At 40.9% G+C, this 17,674-nt stretch overlaps 1 protein-coding gene across 3 annotated transcripts in view; it reads left to right on the top strand.

Annotated features, from left to right (window-relative positions):
- The window catches only part of phldb1b (pleckstrin homology-like domain, family B, member 1b), a 79,632-nt gene that overhangs the window by 20,550 nt on the left and 41,408 nt on the right, over positions 1-17,674 (top strand). For all 3 annotated transcript variants that reach the window (XM_046862838.1, XM_046862840.1, XM_046862839.1), the window contains 2 exons: positions 1,815-1,928; positions 10,209-11,698. In XM_046862838.1, the coding sequence (XP_046718794.1) occupies positions 1,815-1,928; positions 10,209-11,698 (1,604 nt within the window). The remainder of the gene's footprint in view (positions 1-1,814; positions 1,929-10,208; positions 11,699-17,674) is intronic.

Genomic DNA, 17,674 nt, shown 5'->3' with positions numbered 1-17,674 from the left:
TTGGCATAGAGTTAAAGGTAGTATCATATCATTAGTATCAGTATCATCGTTCACCGTGATTGTGAAGATAGTTGGTAGTATGTGATTAGTATTAAATGAAAATTTATTAGCATTTGAAAACCATTGCAGACACTATAATTTTGGAAAGCTGCACCCTGAGGGTATAGATTTTGAAGTGTTCTGTGAAGCATGATTTCGTCTGTCTGTGATTCATGTTAACGCGTATCAGGTTCTTTAATTAGCCGCTCACAAATAACATCTTCAAAGTCCTGTATTAGATGAGTAAAGACCGACTTCCTAGGGCTATGCTTCCTAAACCCCAGACACACACACTGAATCGAACGAAAAACACACCAAACCAGCTTTTATTGTATTAAAAATATTGTCGATGTTTTTGAATTTATACATGTTCATGGTTTTCAATGAGTCATGAAAACATTGGTACCTGTGTGTTTTGTTTTCCAGTCAGGGTTTTCGATTGAACTAAATGTTTTTCCATCCATCTGGGGGGAAAATAAACAGGGCATCTGCCACTGTCTATTCATTGAACATCTGCTTTTTTGTTGAAGGAACTTTCCATAAGAACCCCCTACTATTTCTCCTCCAGCTTAGAATGCTTAGTCATTGAATTCTCCTCGCCGCTTCTTGTGTTAATGCAATGCCAGATAATGAGATTATGGACACCTTATTTGCCTCATTCTGTCTCATTTTAAGGAGTTGTAAATGTGCTCTGTAATTGTAATGCATATGAATGGGAAGAGAACATGATAAAAATGGGTGTACTGTGTCCAAATAACGTGGGTGTTTGGGTGTATGTGTGCGAGCTGTGCCTGGAAAAAAGCTGTGTGATAAGTGGTGTAGAAAACAAAAGACAGAAACAAGGCTTGTCTTGTCTTATTTTTCTCTTCACTCAGCAAGCCAAGAGGCGGTTTAGGGGGTAGACTCTGCAGTGAATGATGGCACTGAATGTTCTCATCCCTCTGTGTCTAACCATGATAGCAAATGTTCCATGCACACAACACTGCCCCCTCACACTGACCTCCCCCACGATCCCTCTCACACTGCAGTGTTAAAAGCAACCAACCCCCCGGCAGTGGCGAGTACTTGCAAAATGTAAAACGTTTCCACTGTTAGAGGTGCGGTTAGTAATTTTAAATAGTTGTTTTTCGACCAGTAATATCTAGGGTTAGGGTTAGGGTTACTTTTTATAATTTCTTTTAGGGGCTGTACAGTTTGTGACTGAAATTGTTACTATCTTTTATTATTGAAACTTTTTTAATTTTAAGTGTATACATTTTTCCGGCCCAGAAAATGTCCTTTTTCTTAAAACGCCTATCACAAGGAATATTTTGTAGTTTCACCAAAGAAGTGGGGGTTCATTCGAGAAAAAGGAAAACAGCTAATATTTATGATATAATTACAATCTACAGTGCAGGTTGTAGAATGCTCTAAAACCTACACACTGCTGCTTTAATATAATCAATTTAGCACTTGTTTGGTTATGCCTTGTGTAAGAACATACAGTTCCTGCTTGGGTGTATAGCAGAGCACAATGTCTCCGGGTAAACTAATCCAAATGACATGCAATTATCTGTGTCGTCTTGAAGCATAGCTCATTGTCCAAAAAAACACACCCTCCTGACTATACAGCCTGTGGTTATAACAATCTGCACCCCACATTCTCATTGTGTCATGTGTCATCCTGTGCCTGTTGCATAACCGTGATCCTAGGTTCACTATGAGCTAATTGGAGAACAGCAGATGTACAGAATAAAAAAGAGGAATAAACACTTAATGATGTAACTTGTGTGCAGGCTGTATGCTGTGTTTTGGTCAGTCGTCCTTCTTCCGCTTCAATCACCCTGAGGAGGCATACAGAATGAAGAGCATGAGGCCAGAAGGACAACATACATCTTGCACCAATAAAGGTAATGCACACACACACACACACACACACACGCATGCATATACACACACTTGCAAAGATGATGCGTTTAATATTAATCTGTAACAATACTTGCTTATGGACTAATGGATTTTCCTCTGCTCTTGTCCATACAACCAGCTTTTGGCCCACTAGCAAAAGCCCTGGCTATGTTTCTTATCCTGAGGGTGGACACCTAAGACTCTGTATTGTTTTCAGTCTATGGGCACTTCATCATGTGGTCCTTTTAGCTTTATGCGGCTCTTCTCCGAAATGTTGCTACAAAAGTTGGACTGTAACTGAAAGAGCTTAAAAATGTTCCAGTGTGACAATGCCCCATGCGAATGAACTCCAAGGAGATATTCTTAGCCATGGTTGAAGTGGAAGAACTCCAGTGACCTGTCTTTGTGCTTAGTCCAGTATTTTAAATTCTGTGCTGAAAAGCTTCTATGTGATTTTTGAGGTTACCCTGGTTGTGAAAAAATTCAAAAGATATGACTTCGGCATATTACCCAGTCTGGAATATCAACTAAATACGACTATATGACACATTTAAAGGAAAAACCTTGTCATATAATATCTTAATTATCTTCTACAACCTGTCTGAAGAACTTTAGTACATCTTTAAATACATGTCTCTGGAACCGTTCTGAAGAGAATGAACACAATTTTTCCAAAAGAGATTACTTGTTCGGTGTTTTATTAAAAAACAAAAAAATCTTTCTTTCGGCTTCTCCCGTTAGGGGTCGCCACAGAGGATCCTCCGCACGTTTGATTTGGCTGTTTTTGAATGTGGTGCTCTTTTTGGATGACGGTATAGACATTGTTCCAGGTGTAGAAATAATGAAACAATTACTTTTTAGATCTTAAAATTGTTGTGATCTTTCTCAGGTTATGGACAAAGCTTTCGATGTAGTAGCAGTCTATGTCCCTGTTTGTCCCTATGGTCACAGGTTATGGGGAGCTAAAGCGTAATGTATGGAATTGTTCGATTTCTCCACAGGGTTGCCTGGTTTTTGTCTTAATGAAAGGAGATAATGAGAAGCTCGACAAACTGGGCAAGCTTCTGAAAGAACTATCGCTCCTCTTAATCCAGCAGAGAGTGTCGAGGTGATTTTTGTCAGTTTACAAGAATGCCCTCTAGTCAGCTTTTGCTAGATATGGATCAGGAATTTATCAGACACTTGACAAAGTCCTGGGACTGATCTAGGATGTTGATAAGATAGTTGGAGTGTGTGTCTCAGGGGGGTAGAGAAGTCTGGGCTAAACCTTCTCAGCCTACTGTCATTGCGACCCCACCCGGAAAAAGCGGAAGGAAAAGCATATCAGTCAACGAACAATGAAAATCATCAAAGAAAAAACTGTTTCCTGTATACTATCACTATAATGATCCCACTTTTAAAAAAAAACATAGGAATGAGCATTAGTAGTACATTTTTGATAACTGGGTTTGTTACTGTTACAGATACCCAAGAAACACAAGCACCCCTTATTATTCAAACCTTTCTCATGCAATATAGCGTTATACAGGGGCAGTCCCAATCAAGTTTCACCCTAAACAGACTGTTTACTTTGGCAGAACGATTAGTATGAATTCATTCTTCCTCTTCACATAAGCCATATTTATCGGTGGACCTCCTTTGGGAGCAGAGGATTCACATAGATGTCTGCAGGCCTTGAGTTGCACTATATTATAATAAAAAATAAAACAATTTTAATATATATAAACAGCCCTTATTCTAGTTCTTTTGCCTCTCCCTGCCCCAGAGGCACAGAGGCTCTTGTGTTGCAGGAAAGTGGCTGAGACAGATCTCCAATCTGCCTCCAGTTATGTCATGCCTTTTCCTGCTGGGCCACATAGGATGTAAACAAATTGGGTCCATTGCATTTCCTAGGCTGATAATAAACTCCTGTTCCATCCAGTGTACAATATTTAACTGAGATGTGTAACTCAGTGGTCCCCAACTTTTTTGCGCCACGGACTTGATTAATGTCAGACAATATTTTCACGGACCGGCCTTTAAGGTGTGGCGAATAAATACAACAAAATAGAATGATACGACCGAACTGGTATTTTCTAAATATAATAATAAACGTGAATCTACTGTGTTGTTTTTTTGTTCATTTTGCTAGCATGGTTGTTTCAATTTAGCGGTAATGTATTGTGTGTTAGCGGCCGGAGCAGCCCCTTTAAGAAGGTAGTGGATAGAGGTAAGACATGTGACCGAGGCATCATGACATGCATCAAGAGTGAGTCATAGACAGATGTGGCGGAGAAAATTCGGTAAATATCCAAAATAAAACGTTCAGAATCAGATAAAAAATTTAACAGAAATAATGTAAGTTGTGTTCCTTCTGTGTATTGACTGGGGGTTGGGGACCACTGGTGTAACTGACGTAGGGTTGAATTAGGACTTTTTCATTCTTGAGTACTCCTAGCACACTTTTGGGAAGATAGCTCATAATGACCTGATGCTTTTTGACATGTCCATTAGCAGATTGACAAAAAGAGAGAAAAAATGATTACAAAATTCGAATTCATATATTAGAATAGCCTTTATTTGTCACATATACATTAGCTAGGGGTCAAAACGCAGTGTCAGCATGATATGGTGCCCCTGGAGCACCGAGGGTTAAGGGCCTTACTTGCAAGTATTCTATTGCTGGAAAACAGTGGAACATGGCGAATACAAAGAAATGTTTATCTCAACGCTGTACCTGATTTTACTTTCTGCCCCTATTCTTCATATTTCTTTACCTCACTGTCCCACTCATGCACTGCAACTGGTCTGCAAAATAATTTTGTTAGGTTTATATAGCCTTATCTGGTTAATGTCTGCATTTCTCACCATGAAACACAAAAGTGGTTTGTGTGAGTTTCCTCCAACTTTCCAAAAACATGTTACTAGCCGAATCGGCTATATTATGATGACTTATGATGTGAATGAGTGTATGAACTCATCATGCGTGTGCATCAAGGCAGATAGTCTTGTGATCCTATTAAGGCTGTATTCCTGCCATGTGGCCAGTGTTGATCAGACCTAGTCTAGTTATTTATTACTGGATAACATAAAAAAAAAAAAACCTGTACACACTATACTCAGTAAACTGTGTGACATCGCTAATATACTGTCATATCAGATCTTTATTGTATTGTAACTCAATTCACTTTTATTCATGCAGCACTTTTAACATTGTCTCAATTATCGGTGTTGCTGCAGTTATACAGCTACATGCTGAGAGTGAGTGAAAGTCAAGGTTGTGCCACCTATGATTTTTAGTGGAGTTGGTCTACTTTAGAACTGGAAAAAAATTCATTTAAAAATGTGAAGACTGAATACAATCTGTTATACAGTAGTGTGAAAAAGTGTTTGCGCTCCTCTTAATTTTTTGCATGTTTGTCACACTTTAATGTTTCAGATCATCAAACTAATTTAAATATTAGTAAAAGATAACACAAGTGAACACAACATGCAGTTTTTAAATGAAAGCTTTTTTATTGAGGAAAACAAAATCCAAAACTACATGGCCCTGTGTGAAAAAATGTTTGCCCCCTGTTAAAACTGTGGTTTATCACACCTGAGTTTAATTTCTCTCGCCACACCCAGGCCTGATTACTGCCACACCTGTTCACAATCAAGAAATCTCTTAAATTGGACCTGCCTGACAAAGTGAAGTAGACCAAAAGATCTTTAAAAGCTAGTTTGATGATCTGAAATATTAAAGTGTGACAAACATGAAAACAATTAAGAAATCACTTTTTCATACCACTGTTACTTCACATACCAGGTATAATTAAAATGCAACTATTGATAAAAAAAAAAATAAATAATAATAATAATACATGTGTAGGGAGGGTAGTTGGGTAGATGTTCTGTTTTAGTGTGTTCTGTTGTATTTGTAAATAGATTTTTAAAAATTCTTATAGGCATTGCTTTTTAATGTGAATACATTCTATTGACGGATGGACAAGTGGTGTATTTAAGTAAATATTGAACGTCATCTATTGTATATACAGTGGGGAAAATAAGTATTTGAACACCCTGCTATTTTGCAAGTTCTCCCACTTAGAAATCATGGAGGGGTCTGAAATTGTCATCGTAGGTACATGTCCACTGTAAAATCCAGAAATCACAATGTATGATTTTTTAACTATTTATTTGTATGATACAGCTGCAAATAAGTATTTGAACACCTGAGAAAGTCAATGTTAATATTTGGTACAGTAGCCTTTGTTTGCAATTACAGAGGTCAAACGCTTTCCTGTAGTTTTCACCAGGTTTGCACACACTGCAGGAGGGATTTTGGCCCACCTCCACACAGATCTTCTCTAGATCAGTCAGGTTTCTGGCCTGTCGCTGAGAAACACGGAGTTTGAGCTCCTCCAAAGATTCTCTATTGGGTTTAGGTCTGAGACTGGCTAGGCCATGCCAGAACCTTGATATGCTTCTTACAGAGCCACTCCTTGGTTATCCTGGCTGTGTGCTTCGGGTCATTGTCATGTTGGAAGACCCAGCCTCGACCCATCTTCAATGCTCTAACTGAGGGAAGGAGGTTGTTCCCCAAAATCTCGCAATACATGGCCCCGGTCATCCTCTCCTTAATACAGTGCAGTCGCCTGTCCCATGTGCAGAAAAACACCCCAAAGATGATGCTACCACCCCATGCTTCACAGTAGGGATGGTGTTCTTGGATGGTACTCATCATTCTTCTTCCTCCAAACACGTTTAGTGGAATTATGACCCAAAAGTTCTATTTTGGTCTCATCTGACCACATGACTTTCTCCCATGACTCCTCTGGATCATCCAAATGGTCATTGGCAAACTTAAGACGTGCCTGGACATGTGCTGGTTTAAGCAGGGGAACCTTCCGTGCCATGCATGATTTCAAACCATGACGCCTTAGTGTATTACCAACAGTAACCTTGGAAACGGTGGTCCCAGCTCTTTTCAGGTCATTGACCAGCTCCTCCTGTAGTTCTGGGCTGATTTCTCACCTTCCTTAGGATCATTGAGACCCCACGAGGTGAGATCTTGCATGGAGCCCCAGTCCGAGGGAGATTGACAGTCATGTTTAGCTTCTTCCATTTTCTAATGATTGCTCCAACAGTGGACCTTTTTCACCAAGCTGCTTGGCAATTTCCGTAGCCCTTTCCAGCCTTGTGGAGGTGTACAATTTTGTCTCTAGTGTCTTTGGACAGCTCTTTGGTCTTGGCCATGTTAGTAGTTGGATTCTTACTGATTGTATGGGGTGGACAGGTGTCTTTATGCAGCTAACGACCTCAAACAGGTGCATCTAATTTAGGATAATAAATGTAGTGGAGGTGGACATTTTAAAGGCAGACTAACAGGTCTTTGAGGGTCAGAATTCTAGCTGATAGACAGGTGTTCAAATACTTATTTGCAGCTGTATCATACAAATAAATAGTTTAAAAATCATATATTGTGATTTCTGGATTTTTTTCTGGATGTCTCTCACAGTGGACATGCACCTACGATGACAATTTCAGACCCCTCCATGATTTCTAAGTGGGAGAACTTGCAAAATAGCAGGGTGTTCAAATACTTATTTTCCTCACTGTATCCTTCACAGAGAGATATTAGGACTGAAATATATAGAGGTTCCCAAACTCATTTTCATTTTCACAACACAGTTTTTCCATTAAGTGGGAGGTGAATATGATATGTATGATATGAATATGACTATATTTTAGCGATGTCACACTCTTTGCTGATTGTGGCATAATTTTCTTAAGTGATATCTACTGAATTAAATTAATGGACAGAAATAATTTTTAATTATAGGTTTTTGTTCATTTCAAATTCATTCATCTTTAGAGCGAACTGCATTGTAGTAAGTGGGTGGTATGTCTGAAGCCCATCTAGCAACACTGGCTACATGCAGCCTTGATAGGATCTGTGGACACCATGCACACACATCTTGTTAGCAACAAAATGAGTTAAAAGCAGACTTTACATGATTTGCAGAATTTCTTTATTCAGTATGTCTTGGCTAATTGAAAACAGAAGCCACAAATTCAGCACCAGTTTAAAAGTGTAGAATCCAGGGTTGTGATTGTCAAAGAGTCAGACTTTATTTCAGCAGAAGCGAAGTCAGACCTTTCCAGAAAAGCGTCCGAACTCATAGCAAAATCACAGCCTTTTTATACTCTTATTAGACTCATTATTAGTTATTGGTCAACCTTTATCTCATCCGTCACCACCATCTTCAAATAACTAGATAATTTTCAAGGCCGATGGCACAACGGTGGCGGTTCCCATCATCTAAAATTTTTTTTTATTAAAAATAAATCAAGAATGGCCCTGTGTGAAAAAATCAAGTACACCTGCTTTCTCACACTTTTTATCGCACTAAGACACCTATTCCCTCACACTTTCACTTGACACCTACTCCAAATGATCTCTGTTTTTATAAATGTGTCAAAATATTTATGGTCCTGGCCTTGGCCCATCTTTAACCTCCTTACATGAAGTCACCACACTAAAATACCCACTAAGGCACCTGATTCAAATAAACTGATAGTTTTATATGCCGCAGTCACTTCTTTTGAATATATAGTACAAAAGATAAAAGTTCTATATATATATATATATATAATACATAAGTATTAGATTCCCCTTTTGCTTTAATCACTGTATGCACTGGTTTGTGTACAAGTTTGAGCACATGCTTCAATGGAAGGAAGAGGTCTATTGGTTAGAAATAGATCAGAATTGTTGTGCAAATCAGTTCCTAAGGTCCGTTTTACAAATCTCTTTATACGAGGGGGGTTCGAGTCAATCCGGGACGGGCTGTCCTAGGATGGTTCAGGCGTACCGACATTAATCAATCGGTGGGATAAGTGTATGAATGTAGCATGACGAAAAATGAATGCAGTTTCCACTCCTTAAAATTTGTTCTTTTGTTTTATAAACTCAAAAGTCCCGGTTTGACTTGAACGCGCCTCGTATTTAAATAGTGACAAAACAATTGTGCGACATCCTACAGATAATTTATTTCCCGGTTTTATTAGGACTCATGAAATCACACGAGACGGGGCAAGTAAACACAATAAATAGACTCTATTTCTTATACAATAAACCACACAGCGACTTGTGAATGGTCTTGAGCACCAGAACATAAAGTGAACAAATGTGTGTGGATAATTTAAATAATAAATAAATATTAAGTGGCAGAGGGCAATCTTAAGTGAAGGACGTATATCAGGTGCAAATGAAACGAGTGTGGCGCTTTAAGAGCCAGAAGTCGGATGTTTTCTCCTCCTCGCAAGCAGCATCAGCAGGCCGTAATATCCCATTACAGCCCCTGCTTTCAGCCAAGTCCCGCCTCCTGCAGTGGGATTGTCCAATCAGCAAAATTTCCGTTTATTCTCTAGCGCCAGCGCAAATGTACGGTGGAAAAAACGAGCCAATGATAGCTCAGGATTTGCCATACTTACAACCAATCATTGCACGGAGGCGGGATTTGCCTGAATACAGGTGTCGGAGGGGTAAAAATAACGCCGCACATCAGGACCGTGGACAGGGCAGGGCGCCGGTTTCAGTGAGAGCCGGTCGACGGAGCGACCGCTGGGGTCCATGGTTTAATAAACGGCACAGATCTGAAAGGCTGCAAACGTGTCCTTATGTAAGTACTGCTGCTTTCCCGATGATTTCTCGTCTGATCTGGGATCAATGTGATGCTGGTTTCGACAGATGCGCCCGCAAGATCGCTGGAAGCGCATCTGTCGATCCGTTATGCTTTTAGAAATCGCATGTTTTATGCCATAATCATCCACCATGTGCTTTAAATCCTGTTAAAAACCCCAAACTGTACATCCTTTGTTTGAAAATGTATGCACTGTAAATGATTTGATCAATGAAGATTTTTCTGTACTGCTTGATGTACAACTTGCATACACCTTTTAGATGATCAATGCTTTGAGGGTGATGTTTCTTTCTAATAAAGCTGTGTATTCTGGAGATATTCCTGTGTGTGTATTTAATCACAGATTCGTAAAAGAGCTGAGATTGGCAGTCAAATTGGTTTGCAGCATTGTATATCGAACATACATCTGCAGACCTGTTTTGTGTAAAGTAGATTCCTGAATGTGCTGTCCATCGTTTCTGTGCTTCTATAAATGTACCACGATTACATTGAGTAGTGCAGTCGATGTGGGAATGAGAATCTAACAAATTAAAAAATTACACCTTGAAGCTTGATCAGTAATTTCAGTACACAATTATATAAATTTACACTTTATTTTTTGTTTTTCCCTGACAGACTCTGGGAGCCTGGTCAATGGGAACTATCAATCAGGAGGACCTGAGTCTCACCCATCTCGACAAGAGAGAGTGCGCCCTGAGCACAGTGCAATTGTCAGTTCCATTGAAAAGGACCTTCAGGACATTATGGACTCCTTAGTCATGGATGATCCCCTGCCCTCTTCCTCCTCCTGTGAGCCCAACAAGCCATCCGGTCCTCCTGCTGCTCAGTCCCCTCTGTCGCCTGTGCTGAATGGAGGTGGCCGCTATCTTCTCTCGCCCCCCACGAGCCCTGGTGCTATGTCAGTGGGCTCTAGTTATGAAAATACCTCTCCACCTTTCTCCCCTCTATCCTCGCCCTCAGCTGCAAGTAGTGGGAGCTTTAACAGCCCCTCGCCGAGTGGTTGCCAGGACCAGATTCTTTCTCTTCCTCCAGTACCAGTCAGGTCCTCCAGTTACAATTACACAAGCCAGCCACCCATACCTCAGCCTCGGACTATGCTGCCTAACCCGAAGGTGCCTGAGAGCCCTCGGCTCCAGAGAAAGGCTCTCCTGGAAGCTCCGCCAAGCCCTAAACCAGCCCGGAGGGGGCTGAGTCAGGATAACGCAGTGGGGAAGTCTCCAGACAGCTTGCGACTGCCCCCAATGTTGCCTTGCGCATCAGTACCTTCAGTATACAGTGATGTGCCATCTATCAGGCTAGCAGTGCCAGCCAGCCCCAAACTGACTCCAAAATTCACCACCCAATCATCCTTGTCTCCGCCTTGTAGTCCCAGGGTAAAAATGACTAGCAATTCACAGGATCATCCACTCAGTCAGTTTCAAGATCATTCACAGCCAGATCGCTCACTCACTTCAAGCCCTGCACAGCTTCTCTCTCCTCCTTCTCGGGCATTCCAACCCCCATTGGACCCAATTGTTCATATAATCCAGGGTGGGCAGCCACAGCCCCACTCACTTCAACCTCCAGACAGTCCTCGGCTGGCCCGCAGGAATTTGGAACCTGGCTGTGGCAGCAACATGAGGGATCTACCACCTCTTAGCCCCTCCCTGGCACGTAGAGGAGTACCTGTACTGCCAGGGGCACTTCCAGGAACCCTCTCAACTTGGTCCTCAGAGAGTCCAACTGCCAAGATAGTTCCAGAGTCTCCCAGACAAAGACGCAAGGCTTCCTCTCCATCTCAGGAGCTCTACAGTCCCCGACTGGTGTGTGCCCGCAGCCCCTCGCCCACCTTCGGGCTGCCAGATGGTGCTGGACGCAAAGGGAGCTTTGGGAACACTCTATCTCCTGCCTTTAGTTTGGGCTCTTTGCCTGGGTCCTCCCCCTTAGCCAGTCCTAGGAACCACAGGAAAATGTCAGCGGGACACAAAGACTTGCGGATGGGCCACCCGGGCATGAGAGAGCGCAAGAACAGCATCACGGAAATCAGCGACAATGAAGATGAGCTACTGGAATATCACAGGCGCCAGCGTGAGGAGCGCCTCAGGGAGCAGGAAATGGAAAGACTGGTAAGTGACATGATGGACCAGTGTGATATTAAATACTTTGGTCGCATGACATTGCACTGAAGTTTGATTTGTCTGGCCCCACTGTAAATATTTTGGCAGATATATTATTGAGCTGTAATGAACCACATTATGATTTTGTCTTGTTGTTAGTTTCATGTGCAAATGGTCAAAACATTAGCTGTGTTTATGTACTGCTGCAATTTACTTTTTTTTTTACTTATTGGTATAAGTGTAAAAGAAGTGCTGAGGATATTCTGATGATTGATGAGAAATTGCTTCTATATTTTGTAGCCGTGAGAGGATTTGAGTCTGTCTGAAACCTTAAGTAATGCCATAGTTGCTCAAGCTAACAACAACTCCAAGCTGACAGACTGAAAGTCATTGGGGCTGCTGTGGCAGAAGGCTCTGATTTCACCATGGCAACATTATTGTTTGTTTTCGTCTTACAGAGTCATGACAGGCATCGCGGCAGGCAGTTTGTCTGGAATGAAGCTATAGCGTCAGCTGTCTTGCATATAAACGTATAAACTTGTGGAGGCTGACTTTTTTTTCTTCTTTTTCTGGGGAAAAATGGTGTTAGAATTCTATAGGTGCATTGAGAGAGTGGATGGAGAGATGATCATCACCCAATCGCAGTTTTGTATAATTGCTAGATTATTTTCACATACGATATTCGTTTTTTTTCCTCTCAATTTTGCCGAAAGGTAACACGAGTACGGATTAGTTCAGGATAAAGTAAACCTCACCGAGGCGTTCGAAGGAGACGCTCTGATTTAAACTTTGCTTTGACATTGAGCAAGCTCAGCATGTTTGTTTAAGCTTGAGTGTAAATGGCGAAGATGATTTCACTAGCCTTGCTCAAGAAACTCTTTTGACTCTGAATGATCATTTACATTTATGGCATTTGGCAGACGTTCTTTTTTGGAGCGACTTACAATAATCTTATTCACACCACTGTGGGGTTTAAGGGCCTTGTTTAGGGGCCCGGGAATAACACTATTGTGTGGCTGCAAAATTTGCACTCATGACCTTCAGATCCAAAGATACCACCTCCCCATCATCTGATTATATATGCAAAATATATTCTATTATATAGTATAAATAGTACTTTGCAATCAGATTTGAATGTCGAAACAACTTTAATGGTGCCGTCCGGAATTCGCTTTCTGTTGTGTGATGAAAATAGCTTTAAATTGTGGCATTTATCAGACCAGGATTCTTACCAACCTAAACATACCTTAGTGCTGTGTGCAGCTGAAATGAGCCAGAAGCTGGGCCTAAACACACAGCATGAGCGAGCCAGCTGAGGTCAGAGGTAAGAAGCAACGAGGCGTCCATGCCCTTCCAGCATAACTGACACCCCAGCATGAGGGGGGAAAAACTGTGCGAGTTATATTTACCCCATAAATCCGCCATGTGCAAAGTGCGTCTCAGTAAATGGATTTGTTAGGCATATTAAATATTTCAATCAGGCAAATAATATAAAACTAGTCCCCAAACACCCTCCACATTCCAGAATGATTTAAATCACAGCTTTTACTGTGTCCGTCCAAATACCTCCCTTTTATAGGAGTATCACTGGGTCATGTTCCAGAGCAGTCGAGTGTGGCTTTGAGATCTGGCATGTGATCTGAAGATCTATCTAGAGTTAAGAATTGAAAGAGTTGCATGATGCAGTAGGATTGTTCACTGTTGATTTTCCGAGGCTCCAGTAGCATGCTCGGTTACTGGAGAGACAGCCTTGGCGCACACAGACACTTGGCATATGTCCCCAGTCTGTCAGTCGGGTTAGTGCTGTAAAGGTGCCAAGACTGGCCAGTGATGACCTCATACATTTCTAAAGCAAAAGCTCTGGCGATGACATCATGTTCCCATTATATATACCTTAAGGTGGAATATATGACATGGGAAATACGTTTGAAAGGCGAATCGCTGGACTGAGCTTAATTCTTTGATGATGTGGTAACTTTATTTACGAAATTATTCAAGAAGGTTTCAAGAAATTTCTGAGCAACTCAAGAACTTTGAGGATGGATTTGAACTGTAAAGCTGCTTTGAAACAATGTCCATTGTTAAAATTGCTATTCACATAAAAATAAATTGAATCTTTCCTTTTTTGTTGGCGAGATGATTTGTTGGACAGAACGTCTGACTGTATACGATGAATTTATCACTAAGAGTTTAAAGGTCAGAGATTGTGAAAGAAAATATTCCTGAGGCAAAGAGAGAATGATCAGAACTCAAGCTCAGTCACTTTTAATACAGAGACAGTAATACGTTTCTCAGCTCACGTAATCAAGCCAGTGAAAAGCACAGACTGTGTCAAGGTTCAGAAGCTTCACACATTTATGTCAGCAATAAAGCTGCTCTTAGTCTATAGAGCTAATCAGAATGTCTGCACACACATGCATTACCTTGTTGTGGTTTTGCTTTCGGTCAGTGAATGATATAATGGAAGTAGTAGTAGTAGCACTATGAATAAAAAACTCTCCGGTCAATGCAGACGGGTTTAAACAGTTGGAGCCGCAGCAGATCAATAGAGATCTTTGGAAAATTTGTGTTTTCAGCCCTGCGAGACTTGAATTTCAGTTTCGGGCAGGAATGTTTTTTTGTTGCATCACTTTTAGTCTGTTCGCTGCATCCTGGCTGTTTACGAGAGACAAATTCAGTTTTTTAAACCAAAAGCAAGTTTTATCAGTGCTGAAAGAGCGAATCATGTATTATTAATGTAAAAAGCCAAATAACGTCATGGCAACAGGTTTTGTTCTATAATCTTGAAGATGGTCCGTATGGAATGGAAGAATCGATCGGGAGAAATCTCATGGCTCATTCAAACGCTTCATCAAAATCTGAGGCATGGCATATCGAGTCATTTAGACGTTTTGAAATGACCCAAATGAGGGTTAAATAAAATGTTTATAGATGACTCAGCTGGACTGAAACTCCACCAACCTTTGTAGTAAGTTAACGGCTGTTTCATTTTCACTGCCTTATTTGGGCCGTTCATAACTGTATGTCATATCAGCATGTTGAGCCAAGACTAATGGAGTGAATTTATGGAGTCAAATCTGGAACCGGATGAATAACCTGGCTCGAGTTGGCCGTCTCAGTGGATTAGTGTACGGCAGCCAGAACGAAGTAGACGTCAACGGCTGATTTGGAAGTCCAAACACAGCAGCAGTTTTTTGGAAGGACTAAAGAAATTTAATTATTCATTGTGGGTCCTTTACTCAGTTGAATGAAATTTCTTTTTTTTTTATATATATATATAACTAGCAGAAACATGCCTTTGCCTGATTTAAATTTTGAACACTAATGCAAATGCACTTCATAGAATATAGCTTGAGTTTAAAGTGCAAACCTGCACACCACTGAGTTTTAACTCGCTAATTGGACCTAAAGCGAGACCCATGCTGAGAGAAATTCCAAAGACGGCGGCAAAGAAGACAGGAGTCAGTGTGGGAGGGTATTTGTCTGTGTTGTGAGCATGATCTCGGGCAAACAGAGGCATTGGAATGTAGGCGTCAGAGTCAGGTGGCACAGCTCTCTACCCTCCGATCTGTTTCGTCCGTAGACTCGTAGACTTCCACTTGTCCTAAGTGGAAATGACAGCTGGAGCATCTCGGAAGAAATCCGTGTCTCACTCCAGACAACTACGATATCTTTCTTTCAGATTGTTGCGACTTGCAGAAGTTTTTTTTTTCTCTCAATCCCGTGTGCAATGTAACTGTAATTTTCGAAGACGGCCGAAGAGCTTGCGCTCGTTTACTGGTTTATTTTGCCCGAGGCGTTCTCTTAGATGCTGCAGTATTAATCAGCCGTCCTCACTCGGTTCTTCTTTAAATTGCTATAAAAGACGGCGATTGAAATTCCTCTTGCGAAAACAGCCGTTCGAGCTGCGCTAACTGTAATCGTGAGACGTTTTGTAGGGAAGTACTTAAAAACAAGCAATTGATTCCTGGATAATTAAATAAAACGGTCTGGTGCGTATGTCGGCGAAGGTTTTTGCCGCGCTATCAGCAAAAGTTTCATGATTGAAGGCCTGAGTGCAAAAACTAAGCAGTTGAATAAACGAGTCCCATGCGGCAGCAGTGTATTTATGCACCATAGATATTTCTAATGAAATGCAGTGGCTTAAAGAGCTTGAATCATTCTCTTTTCTGAACGAGCAGCTTACTGTATGAGGAAGATATTTGAGTTGTGGGCGATAGGCATTTGTGGGAGGGACCCACAACACAACCAATATGTCACAAAGCATTTTTCACTTTGTGAGCGCAAGGACAGAGACATGCGTCCTTATATGAATCTGTATCTTTTGGAACCCGCTGCTCGTGATACATCCGTCACGCCAGACTGCGCAATACACATGGGGGGACAAACTGAAAGGAAAAAAAAGCAACACCCTCCTCCACATTGCTCACAGATGCCCACAATTCGTTACTGTCACTTTGATTGAAAGAGGCGTGAAGAACGCAATTCCTCCTACCCAGACAGCACAGGACTTCTGTTCTTTAGGTCTAGTATTGGGGTACTTGGTGTTTTCTTTGGCACTCACCATTATTAGTGCTGTACTTAATGCTTTAATGGTTTAAAAGGTTTGGAGCAAACTTGTTGTGCTTCTATTGGTCTTAGGAGGTAGGAATATGAAAAAAGCTTTGGAGATGGCTTGTTGTGCTTCTGTTGGCTATAGGCGACACGAATTTGCAGATCGAAGACGATCAAACTTGAGAAGCAAAAAACAACTTCCTCAGTATTGGAATGCCTATGATTGGAACTCCATGGAATGCTTCAGAGATACCAGTGTTCTTGTTCCAGTGACTTACCTGATCCATCCTGATGCCATCATCAATAGATCCATGTGAATAGCCTCCATAAAACACTTAAGATTAGTCTGTATTTTAAAAACCGTGAAAATGGACTGCAGTTCAAAATAATTAGGGCTGCGGCTACAGATTATTTCAGTAATCGAGTATTTTACCGATTATTCCAATGCGTAATCGGATAAGAAGTACTTTTTCTTTATTCAATAGCAATACTAAATATACAAGAGAAAATAAGACGGGGTTCTTAAAATGAGTAATGAGTAAAAAATCATTCGTTTCCTGGTTTAGAAAAATGTTCATTCTAATTGCTGAGATTGCATACAAGAATACCCGTGAAAACTAAACCCATTCAGTGCATTTCATTGCCATATTACATCAAAATACAAATATATAAATAAATAAAAAATTATAAAAAAAAAAAAAACTCTATAAAAGGTAATCGCACTGTACTGTGTTTTCTTTACGGATTAGATTGAAATGATCCCAAACTTTGGAAATTGGAAGTTTTCTTTGGCTTGAATCTTCTCCCCCCTCGCTGTTTTCCCCCCCGTTCCTCCATTTTTCATTCTGCAGTGTCTTCCTTGTTTTTCCTGTTCAGACCGACCAAGTTTAGCACCTGCAAATAATTTGCCTACTTTTTGTATTTGAATTACTCGAGTTATTCTAGGAATCATTTCAGCCCAAAAATGAGCAGTTTTGCTCTTGAGTTTCTATCAGTAAACAGTTGATGATTTCAGCTCTTGGATATGATTCCCTGGTTCCTCTCACGGTTCCTCAGGAAAATTTTTCTCACCACCCTCACCTCTGGCTTGCTCGGTGTGACAGTCTACATTGTTTCAAATGAAATGAAATGTGACCGATGTGTTTAGTAAACGATGTACTGAAGTAAGTAGACTATTTGCAATTTATAAAGTTAATCAGGGGTAGAAATCTTCATTGTTCTGATTGAGGTCTTTTATAGTGCACTGAGCTTTGGAGTGTTTGCTGTGTGGGGGGGAGGAGGAGGAGGAGGAGGAGGTGGTGAAAGGTGAATGGTGGGCTGTGTTGGTGAATGGTGGGGGTGAGGTCAGAGTGTTTATCTGTGTAAGTTTGGTAAAAAGCAAGTAGGATCTAAAAGACTCTCCATGGGAGGATCTCTTCCTAGTTGGAGTAC

Source organism: Silurus meridionalis, chromosome 12, assembly GCF_014805685.1.
Source record: "Silurus meridionalis isolate SWU-2019-XX chromosome 12, ASM1480568v1, whole genome shotgun sequence".
Taxonomy (NCBI): Eukaryota; Metazoa; Chordata; class Actinopteri; order Siluriformes; family Siluridae; genus Silurus; species Silurus meridionalis.
This window is presented reverse-complemented; position numbering and strand designations above follow the sequence as displayed.